Genomic DNA, 11,553 nt, shown 5'->3' with positions numbered 1-11,553 from the left:
AACTACAGCCAGTCATTGCAGCCAGGTCACAATTAATGACAACTGTTCAAACAGAAAGTTGCACGATCAACACACAATAGACTGGTTTACAATAAGACTAACACAAACAGCCCTTATGGTGTACATGTAGATTATGATGTAAGCGTTAAGTAAAAGTGAGTTTATCCTCCTCTACAGAGCCAGACCTGTTCACAGCGCACGTTACTCCACCTTACCTGCAACTACGGCGCAAGAGCCAGGAAATAATGCCTTCACTGAAGAACACTGCAAGGCAAAGACAAACTGGGTGAATATTTGGGGCAATAACTCATTTTCACCTATTATGACTTGATTTAAATATGAAACACGTAAAATAAATATGACCCCATTACACATGCAGTGTGTAATAGGCTACCTATTACCTATTATTGTGTAGCTTTACCAGCTCTTTAGTGTTTCACTTACTGGTGAATAAGACACAGCCTTTGTTTTTGGTGGGAAATGGCGCTGAGTGTGTGTGTAGCTACATTTTTTTTTTACCTGGTGTTGATTAATTGTGTTCATGTAATTCCCACAAAGAAATTAAATATAAAAAATTCAAATGTACCACACCCATGGGTGCTCTTGCCCTGAGGACTTATGTGCCAGCTAGCATGTGTGATCTGGCAAATTTGGCTGATGTTTGGTGTTTCATTTGGGGTATGGCCTGCTTTCATTTGGAAAGTTCACCTGTCTCACGCACTTCTGTTGCCCTCTAGTGGCGAATTGTGAATATCGTCTGCAGGTGAAACCGGCACTGACTTGTCACCTTCATCCAGAGCCACAACAGACAAGATGCATGTGAATAAAGTCTTTATTATTGCTTATTCATGCCCATCGCAACTTTCAGCTGGAATGAGCATCAGGTGTTATCTGAAAAACGAGCAAGTGTTTTTCCAACATCTAGGTGAAACGTCTAAAACTGATCAGCCATTGTAGGGCTCTCGCTGAGTCATACGCTGTTTTACAGAGATGTGGAACATTAAGTAATTTCCTAGCATACATAAAAGGAAGTGGTTTATCTGGTTATTCAACTAAGTGCACTGCACACTAAAGACATAATAAGCATTTGTAATTTCAAGAACATGTCCAAAAATTAGGTCAAAGTTGAGGGTATGTAAGACACGATATCTTCAGCGCATTCCCACTGCTAAGCTTTGGGAAAGAGGAGTGTAGATTGTCTCTAACATTAAGATACTTTCAAGGAGTGCAAGACAGTGAACATGATTGAGACATGCAGCAAGAGCTCGTCCCTTTTCCTACAGTAGTACACAGAAATGCCTTAACTGGCGCGTGAGGGTCTTTAAATGCGAGTGGAAGCTCTCAGCAATCTGTCTCGCAGAGAAACAAACGTTACTGGCCAAAATGTCAACCTACAACCATCAGAGCGTCAGTGTCCTCCCTTACTTTCTGTAAGTAAATCAGAGAACAGTCTGGACCCACTGCAGCTGTGTGGCAGACTCTCCAAATCACAAAAGGGAAGCGTGGAATTAAAAATAGAGACAACTGGTCCCAGTGAAACTAGTGGTGGGAGGAATGCAAGTCGGACCTGAGGCTTAAAGAACAAAAATGGTCTCGTTTCTGACCTCTAAGAACAGCAGTCGTACAGAAGTATGACACTATGTAACAGGAAGCATGTTTGCTGAAGTGCATAAAGGGAAATCTAGGGGTAAGGCTAAGACGATTATATAATAAGTATAAAAATGTCAAAGCATGTGTCCTGCACTACTTTCAGAGACGTCTTTCAAAAGCTCCTTCATTCCACAGTACAAATCTAAAAATCTTAAAAGCATAAAACACATTCAGAGAATAAGTGACTCCTTCAAACATCCATCTTAAAGCTGACTTCAAAGGCTTCTTTCAGTGATCCCACTTTGGCCCAGTTGGCTCCCGCATTATTCTTCTGGGTCAAAAGCACTGGGCTCAAGACCCTCCGGGGGCTTCCTCTGGGTGCTGTGGGGCTGAGCCAAAGGAAAGCCCCTGAGCTTCTCTTGCAGACTACCCACAGCCAGCCTCATCTGGTCTTCAGCCCCCTGAAGAGACTTCAGCTCCATGGTGTAGAAGATGTACAGCAGAGAGGTTGTCAGCAGGATGGCGAAGCACAGCGCGGCCAGCATGTAGAAGGAGGTACGAGGGAAAGGCTGCTCTGCTCCCAGGGCCAGCCAGGGCACGGCAGCGATGGCCAGCTCCAGGACAAGCAGCGCCAGCCCCATCACCCCGGTGCGCGTTGCTGTGTAGCGCATCCTCTCAGCACAGTGCAAACCCACTTTGACTTCGGTGCGAGCCTCCGTCACAATGTCGACCAACTCGGCCACCTTGCCTGAAGACGTGAGAGACAGTAGAGACAAAGAGGGTTCAAAAATCTTGCAAGAGTTGATGGTTGACTACACAAGCGGCATGAGTGGGTTTAATACCATTCCTTTACAATTAGCCTAAAACGCCTCAAGTAAATTGAAAGCAGTTCTTGAACCATTTGGAGACCGTGCATGGTCTCTTTTAAAATGGAACACACAGGAAGACCAGCAAGTTCACTGAAAAACAGGAGGTAGTACTGCCTGCAACTGTTTCTGAGTTGGGGGGTGAAAAATCACTGACCAGCACAGGTAATGCTGAAATCAACCCACCTCCCCAAGAGAAAGAAATCCAGTTTGAATGGGGTTTTAGGCATAGCAGTGCTTTGAGCTAAATGCTAACATCGGCATGCTAACACGCTAATGTTTACCGTGTTAACCATCTCAGCTTGGTGTGCTAACATTAACCTGAAGTGAACATGAAGCTATTAACATTTTGATCTCATGATGGTGCTGGATGAAAAGTCAGGAAATCACAAACGTCAGTAGGATTCATCCTCTGGGAATCACAAATGTCTGTAGAAAATTTCATGCCTATCCATTTACAATTACACAATATTTCAGTCTGGACACCCACCAGCTGACACAGGCATCATCAGAGCCGCCCTGCTGGCACAGTGAGTACAAATACCTGCAGCAGAGTCCTGATTCTTTGAGGTCCTGTCACTTTCAGTCTCAGCAGGAGTGAGTGCTTCCAGCCTCAGTTCAGCCGTCAGAGTTTCATGGTCGGAGTAGGGGAACGGATGGTCAGGGACGGAGCCTTTTGTGGTGGACATGAAATCACAGTAAATGTCCGCCTTGGAAGAACCCTGGGAATTAAAAACAGGGAAATTCATACAGTGACGCCAACATCTTGCTCACATGAAAGGATAAAAAAATTGAGCAGGTGTGACGACACAAAGCTTTCGCCCACCTTGAACAGGATGTAGTCAATTCGAATTCCCTTCTCAAAGGGAATGAGCGTCTTTTTACTGATAAAAGGGTTGTCGGCGATCAGAGTTATACCATCCTCACATCCCTGCAACACAAAAACAAGCATTTATCTTTTTAATAAAGAAGCCCAAAACAAGTTTTCTTTACAAGCTGGCTCTTCTTTTCATGTCTTGGCCATTATTTTTGTCAGTTATGATGACAGAACACATTTCAACATATCTCAAGGATTAAGACAGTAACTCTTGAGATAGGAAGCCGCAATGACACTGCTGGATAACGTACAGCTTTGCAGAACTGCCTCCTAACAGAGTGTGCTGACTGAAGTTGTGAATGCAAGAGGTTTTCAAGTGCGTGGATGATAATACCACACTGCTAAGGAATGGCTCTCCTGCCTTTACATGCACATAAATGAAAAAGAATACGATTAAGTTGAGGACTGTCAGGGTGCACCATGTTCCACCATCAACCTTAACAAGGATTCTTGTCAATACCTACATCAAATTTAGCAGTCTCTAAATAAGAATCTCTGAGTCCAGTGGAAGCCTTCAGTAGTCTGTTACCAAGGTCCTGAGGGTGCATGTTGAGGTCACCACCTAAAATCACCACATCTGCTGCAGCAGAGGTGTGGCTAACAGGCATAGAAAAACACATTATCACCAACTTAACATCAAGATGAACCTTCACTTTTGTGTTTAAAGAGAATTTCATAGTTACTGCCTGTGCAGAATAAACAAGCGAAGGCACAGTACCGAATGAACTGCTGCAGCTCCCACGCCTGAACCACTCTGTGAGGTAGATACGAGTCCTTGTCTCTGCAGTACTCTGCATGCAGCTAAAATTAATACACAGGGACGAAAGCACGTTGATCAATAACTGTATATAACATATCGATAGGGCTGAGAGCTGCTGCTAGCAAACCTTACATGAGTAACATAGACGTTTGCAGTCAGGCTGCCAATGCTTAAGATGGCCATTCCCACAGCTTTACCTCCAAACCAGTCTCCATGGTGAGCCTGAGTATGAGAAAAAAAACACAAAAAGCTGAGAGAAAAGGAGGAATGCTGTTCAGCAAAGAAAGGCTGTAACCTTTGAAGTATCACATATTCACTCTGAGGCTGAGGCGTGTATGGGACCAGCTCCTGACTATAGTCCTGACTGTATAAGAGCCTTCGTGCAGCCTGAGACCTGCTGATAGGTCTCTATTAATAATTCCCAGGTCAAGAATACAAACCAGAGGAGATCTGGCCTCCGCAGTCACTGCCTCTCAACTGTGGAACAACTCGCTGGAAGAAACTGGGCAAGCTGGCTCTTTATCTTTGTTTAAAGCTCATTAAATCACATGATTTTAGAAATGCATTGTCTTCCATTGTTTTCATTCTGTGCCCTTTTTTTCTTCTGTTCATTTGTTCTTCATTTGAATCACATCATTTATGTCATTGCATCATGCATCTCTTCAATAAAGTTGTGGGAAAGCTCTCTATCAAATAACATGATTATCACAGCTGTATACAGTACAAAACACTACTTGCTCTCCAGACTTACCATGTATGGATAACCATTCAGTGAGTAGCGGTAAAGAAATGTGTCATGGATTCTGTGTTTGGAGAAAATGGCCAGTCCACTGCCTATGACTCCACTGCAAAATGAGAGGAAAAGTCAGACATGAATACAAGTCGTACGCGACACGCTGAACAGCAGTGTCAGCATCACGTGATTATCGTTTAATGAAATCACTCACATCCCTGTGTTATCTGTCGCAGATGTGAGAACCGATCTACTAAAGTTGACATTTTTGTGAGCTGCAAAAGGGATTATAGAGGTAAAAGCTTTGATTAATCTCAGTCTTGTGCCTTGGTATGGAGGTCAAGACAGAATTAAGCCTCAGAAGTTAATCCTTATAGGTAAGGCCTAAGCCTCAGTTCAATTTTGCAGATGGATCGATGCCATGAAAGCATATTTTTCTGACATTAAGGCACTTCGGGAACCGTTTGAAGATATGACAACTTACTCATAAATTTTAATCATAGATTGGGGAGGCAACAGGTTCAGAAACGGCTGCACGGCAACCTTGTGATGAGAGTGAAAGCATTACCTTTTGAAGTAATGAGAGTGAGGATGACAACAGGCAAGTTTCTGTTTCAAGAAGAGATAGTCTTTCTCACTCCAAACCTGAAAAATAAATCTATATGTCACGGGAAAAGTAGAATACAGGCATGTCTGCATAATTAATATTGTCCATATGTGCTTACAAAAAGATCTTCATTGCAGAATATATCAAATTTAACGAAACGTATGAGCTGAAAAAGTCAATCAGATGAGTGACTCTGCAACTTCATGCATTGATGGCTTCCACCAACCTCTTGCAGTAAGACAATATCATGCTCTTCCTTGGACAACATTTCTCCAATCATGGCATAGCGCTGCCCACATTGCTTGCTAAGATAGTGGATCCCCCTGGAAAAAAAACGATGCATGGACAATGTGCATTTGCATGTGTTTCCCAACACGTATCAAGACGTACAAAGTGCATTAAACATCAAGCGCACTGACCAGCAGTTCAGAGAGAAGACCCGGACACTGACAGAGTCTGAGTGAGCCATGCCGGCAGATCAGCGGATCAGTAGATGTGATGATGGAGTGTCGGATCAGGTGGGACGACTGGGACGGCTCCTGATAACACACATGAAAGCGACTGTTAGACTATCGTTGATATCCAATCCCAAATGGACACACTGAGGGTAATGTCTGGGAGCGCAAAACCTTCCAGCATGTGCTCATTAACAATGTCATAAAACGGGAGTAGCTCAGCAACGATCCGCAATTTTAGAGTTGGAACTTGGAAATCAAGGCCAAATGCACACCTGTATTAAATTCATAGAATAATAACTTAAACTGAAAAGGCACAATCACGAGTCTCAGAAAAGTGGGAAAAGAATAAACATACAAAACTGCACAGTAAGCGCCAAAAGTGCAAACCAAGCAGCTTGCATCCAGACCATAGTTCAAGATCTGGGCTTTAAAATCTCTGAAGGATTCAGCATATTTTCATCATTTACAACTGAGAAGCTGTAAACACACTTAACTGATCTAATTGATCCTGTGGGATACTCTGTTAGATATTAACAGACTGTCAATACAACTCTGAATACTTAAATAATGAACAGGTATCTGTAAAGGTATACTCATGTCTGACAATAAGAATCAAGTAGGAACTTTTACTATTGTGTGATAGCTGAGCTGTTCCTGCACGCTGTGAGGTAAATGTGATTTATTTATTTATTTATTTTGGAAAAAAGGACAGAGTAAAGAGGCGATGGCATTCAGTCCTTTCTCCAGGGAGTGAAACAACACAGCAGCCCCGAGCAGAGTGCTGACATGGCTTTGCTCTGTCCGGGGAGAGAAAGAGGAAGCAGCAGTGAAAAGGCAAAACTGGTTATTCATTGTGTCTCAGGTCAGAGAAAGAAAACAGCATCAATAAACAAGCTCGATGCACATCTGAGACTAACATGAACTTGTACAATGCATGTGTGCGTGTATCCAAAATGGATGGACAGTTGATGGAGGAATAGATGGTGCAGCCAGGTAACAGCGAGAGGCATCGACTCTGGACTTTCATCCAATGAAATTAAAAAATGTGGTGACTTCTTGTCACCTTAATACATCGAAATACTCCAGATTGAGCCACACTTGAGCCAAAATGTCGTTTGACTGATGGCGTTCGGGCAAGAAATGCAGATGTAAAGGAAACGTTAGCTGGTAAACAAGGTGGATAAAGTTTTAGCTAACGTAAATGCGTCGACAGCTGCACCTGTTCGCCCTCTGGACGCTTTGTTTAAGAGATTTTGACGAAACTGCTGGAGCGCAGTCAGCTTCATTATTCACTGGTTTAGCTCGTGTTACAATATGCGAACGTTAATCACAGCAGGTAACCGGTTAGATGGTGTCAACACCTGTCAAATAACTCTAGCTAGCCATTTTGTCTCGACTCTGCAACTGTGAAGCTGCCTCTGTTGGCTCGTTACCTGAATAATCTGTTCATTAACAGTTACCGTCACCTTGGTTACGTTAAATTAACTCACCTCACGAACCTGTTGACGTAAGCTGCTGATAACGGGACCGTTTGATGAGCGGTTATTGTTGTAGTGTCCGTTTTGGCCCAGGACCTAAAACACTTCCTGTTAGCTTGCTAGCTTATTACTGTTGTAAAATTAGTTAATTATTATCGAGGCTATACATAGTCGGTTGGTCGGCACCTGAGACAAAGAACACCAGTAACTTAGCGGTGTTTTGCCACTTCCATCGCTACGTGCTTGTCCTGCCGGCATACAGTCAAATGGGATAAAAAAAAAATGTTGTTATGATCTCCGGTTGTAGATTTCCGTCAAAATAAAACATGAACTTTAATTACGTCCATATTTCAGAGTTAGGAACACACATGTAGAACACGTGTTTAATGGGGTGAGTATCAACATTGAGTTTATTGCAAAAACTCGATTTTAAATGAACAACTACTTCATTTTGTGCGAAGCTTTATTTTGCAGGCTTTCACGGAGCATCCGTTGTCAGTTTAGTTAACTTGACACTCGTTTCCGGCTTGATGCAGCCTCAGTCGCGAGTAATTCTGGGAGGTGGGGTTCTTTGAGCACAATTGTTGGCACAGGCCGTTGTGGTCCGTCACAATTTAAGTCAAGTCATTCACTGAAAGGCATCTATCTATGTATCTAAGTAAAATATAAATATAAACAAACAAAAAATAAGTAGTGCAGTACATACGCAAAGTTTTCAGACCTTTTCAAGTTTTTCCCATTTTGTTATTCTTAAATGGATTCAGTTCATGTTTTTCCCCTTGTCAATCTACAATACTCCACAGTGACAAAGGAAAAGGTTTTTAGAGTGTTTTGTAAAATTATTGAAAATAAAAAACTGAAATAAACTACGTGTTCAGATCCTTCATTTAGTACTTAAAGCAACTTTGTCAGCAATGATCCTACAAGCTTGGCACACCTTTCTTTTCAAGTTTCTCCCATCGTTCGGCAATGAATTGTTCAAGCTTAAGTGGGTTGGAAGGGGAGTGTTGGCACACAGCCGTTTCTGGATCTCTCCATGCTCTGTTGTGTTCAGGTCCAGACTCTGGCTGGGTGACTCAAGGCTGTCAAAGAGTTTCCCAAAGCCACTCCTGTGTTTTCTTAGATGGTCCAGGGTGTTGTCTTGTTGAAATGCAAGGGTCTGAAAACTTACCATATGCACTGTAAATAGCATTTTAGCTTTAGGTAGTTAAGTCCAGTGGTTCCAAACCTTGGGGATGGGCATCTTCAAAGGGCCACAAGATAAATCTGGGGGGTCCTGATATGATTAAAGAGGTAGAAAAGAGGACAAACCCCTGCCACACAAATGTGAATTTAATTTTCTATTATTTTGGCTTGTGTTTAGAGAATCACTCTTTGATAGAAACAGAGGCCCTGACTAGACATTGCCTTGTTGCAAGGGGTCACAAGTAAAAAAAAGTTGGGAATTTAGCCACGACACGTTGACACGTTTCATGCAAAAAAGTGATCTGAGAAGTACGCCCAACCATTAACTACAGCATATTTGTCAGATAAATGTAATAGAGTAAAAAGTATCCCCTTTCCCTCTGAAAGTAGAGAGTAACAGAAAAAGGAAATACTCAAGCAAAATACAAGTACTTCAAAATTGCACTCACATGAGTACAGATTATAGAGTGCATCATCATTTTTCACATAGGCTACAATATGGTGATTTCAATGTATCACGATCTCTGACCCTTCAGAGGATTAACTCCATGAAAGAGAGTAAAAAGTCCACTCTTTCAGGTGAGGTGTTCTGGATGTTAGGACCACACAGGAGCCATGGAATAAAAGCTAAGCTGCACCTTTTATTCAATAAAATAGCTAAAAAAGAAGCTCCAGCTCAAGATCATATAGCATATTCATATTCATATGAAAAGAAGCATCATGGACAAAACAACTTTACAAACATGTTTAATAAGTTTTCTGGGGAAAAATGGCCCCAAAGGCACCATGCGTCTTTTATTGTTAGATACACTTGTTTGATTACATAGTCCAACCTCTACTTTGAAGTATAAAATTGCAATGCACAATGGTAACAAAGACAACGTAAACCACCTTAAACCAAAAAAACAAAAACAAAAAACAAAACAAAAAAAAACTGCCCACACCATTCAGAATATGATACATTAGATATCTCATTATTAATTATCAATATCAGCACAATCACACATTATTTTCAGTGAAGCATATGGCAAACACTGAAAGTCAAAAGACAACAGAATCAAAACATTAATCTTGATAATGGCAAAAAAAAATGTCTGTATAAAAGATAAACTGAGAAACCTGCTAGAGGAGGAGTGTTATTGTATCTAGCTTGTGAAATACGACATTCAAAGCCAGGTGCAATTATTCCACCGTACAATGTCTTAAATTTGAACTTTTATAGCACAATTGTCCAGTGAACCACACAGAGTAGACACTTGTCCAGCAGGATGCATAGGATGACAGGTCTGCTGTCTCTTATATGAGTCCTGCAATACTTTTAACATCTCCATCACAATGGAAACTGATCAATACATCTCCAGTAAACCCCCCCACCCCCACCCCCGCCCTCCCGCTATCTCTTTTCCACCCCCATAAATAACAATCAATGGTCATACTCCACAGCACAGAGACAATAGCTCTCATTCAAGACAATTATTTAGTTTGATTTCAAAAATTAATTCATGTGTAATGTCAGTAAAAAATTGTCTTTAATATAAAAACTGAACTTTTATCAATGGATGTGGCTTCTCCACACATTACACGGAGAAGGGTGAAGCAAATGAACCGACTTCACAGCATACAATCTCTTTTTTAAACAAAAGAAACAGTGATTAACTTCTCTCCGCTTAAACCATGGTCTCTGTGCTGAGTTACTTGATCACAAATATGAACATAAAGTACCCCCCAAAATACTCCTATGTAACACATATTCCTTTAGCATCCGCTGACTCACAGTACAGAAACAATTCATTTCAATTAGGCTACATAACTCAAGGCAGAAAAATAAGCACTGCTGTTTCTTCATCCCCCTTCTTGAACTTTTAAGTGCAACCAAGCACACGTCTTCAAACAGAGAGAAATAACAGGGGAGCTCATAAGGATGGCAAAGCCCTGGCTTTAATTCAGGCTAGCAATGGTACAAAGCATCCCTAGTGTCACAAGTCAGTTATAGATAGATGCTTGTAAGACCTGATTTTTAAATTGTGTAATAAAACATTAAAAAAAAAAAAAAAAAAAAAAAGCAGAACCTAAATAGTACGGTAACACAACAAACCTTCTCCCTCCACACTTGGACTGTAAAACTTGGGACGATTTTGTATGTAAAACAACAGGCTACATGAGAATTAGTTACCCCATCCCATTCCTCTGTGTGCCGGAATACAAAAACTGCCTCAGCAGACGTCGATCTGAGAGGTTTCTTTCCAATTTCTTTTTGACAAAATACACCTGTCTGACTATTTTCTGTTTGTTCAAAAACAAGAGGTAGTAAAAAAAAGGTAATCCAAAGTGGCAGGCAATGATATTATCTTTGGAGAAAAGGCACTTGCTTTCCTAAAAAAAAAACCTACTGCAACAACACCACTTGGCTCTGGTTTTCCCCTTCCGTGGTCCTGTTCTCTCTACGTTATCGATCTTATATACACTTCTCTTATTGCTCAGAGTGTGTTCCCTTGGATACTATGAGAGTCTTTTCAACCCTATACACATTCTCGTTCCCTCAATAAAACATGTCAAGCTCCATCAATTACCTTGGGAAAGTGACCCACTTCATCTAAAGCATGTTTAAACACATGGAAGATAGCTAGTTGTTCGAAAAATGCGTAATTCTTCAAAATTTCTTTGTGTGTCGGCACGTTGAGATTCACTCTTTCTTTTCTTCCTTGCGAACGAGACTTTTTTTTTTTTAAAGCATAAGTGTCCATGTTAGTTCGGTCTAGGATTGAATGAATGTTTTCTTTTTTTTTTTTTTAAAGTTTTTCCTGGATGGTTGAGCTGGTCGAAGAGAGATTGTGTCACGCTTGTGTCTGGCTTTTCCAAAACCTCCCTGAAGAGCTGTTAGTCTTTAACAAGTCTGTAGACATGATACTGAGCTCCATGTTCACTTGTGGAAACCTCAAAAACAAACGCTATACAGAGCAAGGTCTCCTGGGTGTCACGGTTCGTCACCACCTGAGGGC

At 41.4% G+C, this 11,553-nt stretch overlaps 2 protein-coding genes across 7 annotated transcripts in view; both read right to left on the bottom strand.

Annotated features, from left to right (window-relative positions):
- Nucleotides 1-818: 818 nt before the first annotated feature.
- Nucleotides 819-7,642, bottom strand: smpd2b (sphingomyelin phosphodiesterase 2b). Of its 2 annotated transcripts, none has more exons than XM_076741942.1 (11): nt 7,382-7,642; nt 5,853-5,972; nt 5,660-5,756; nt 5,395-5,471; nt 4,845-4,938; nt 4,226-4,315; nt 4,052-4,134; nt 3,798-3,930; nt 3,283-3,387; nt 3,001-3,178; nt 819-2,338 (listed from the first exon to the last, which is right to left on the bottom strand). In XM_076741942.1, exons 2-11 carry the CDS (start codon nt 5,900-5,902, stop codon nt 1,914-1,916), a joined length of 1,332 nt encoding a protein of 443 aa, XP_076598057.1. In that variant the 5' UTR covers nt 5,903-5,972; nt 7,382-7,642; the 3' UTR covers nt 819-1,913. The 2 variants fall into 2 exon arrangements, with proteins under 2 accessions (XP_076598057.1, XP_076598065.1); XM_076741950.1 differs by having other exon boundaries at nt 7,391-7,529.
- Nucleotides 7,643-11,298: 3,656 nt separating this feature from the next.
- The window catches only part of tead3b (TEA domain family member 3 b), a 28,821-nt gene continuing 28,566 nt past the window's right edge, over nt 11,299-11,553 (bottom strand). For all 5 annotated transcript variants that reach the window (XM_076741888.1, XM_076741907.1, XM_076741897.1 and 2 more), the window contains one exon: nt 11,299-11,545. In XM_076741888.1, coding sequence (XP_076598003.1) covers nt 11,432-11,545 — 114 coding nt within the window. In that variant the 3' untranslated portion in view covers nt 11,299-11,431. The remainder of the gene's footprint in view (nt 11,546-11,553) is intronic.

Source organism: Chaetodon auriga, chromosome 2, assembly GCF_051107435.1.
Source record: "Chaetodon auriga isolate fChaAug3 chromosome 2, fChaAug3.hap1, whole genome shotgun sequence".
NCBI classification, from domain to species: Eukaryota; Metazoa; Chordata; class Actinopteri; order Chaetodontiformes; family Chaetodontidae; genus Chaetodon; species Chaetodon auriga.
Note: the sequence above shows the minus strand (reverse complement) of the source record. Positions and strands in the feature narration are given on the sequence as shown.

Coding starts and splice junctions, on each gene's coding strand:
- smpd2b (XM_076741942.1), bottom strand. CDS start 5,902: ATGGCTCACTCAGACTCTGTCAGTGTCCGGGTCTTCTCTCTGAACTGC. Junction 5,472..5,659: donor ATATTGTCTTACTGCAAGAG/GTTGGTGGAAGC, acceptor TTTATTTTTCAG/GTTTGGAGTGAGAAAGACTA. Junction 4,939..5,394: donor CACTCTCATTACTTCAAAAG/GTAATGCTTTCA, acceptor CTCATTTTGCAG/TGGAGTCATAGGCAGTGGAC.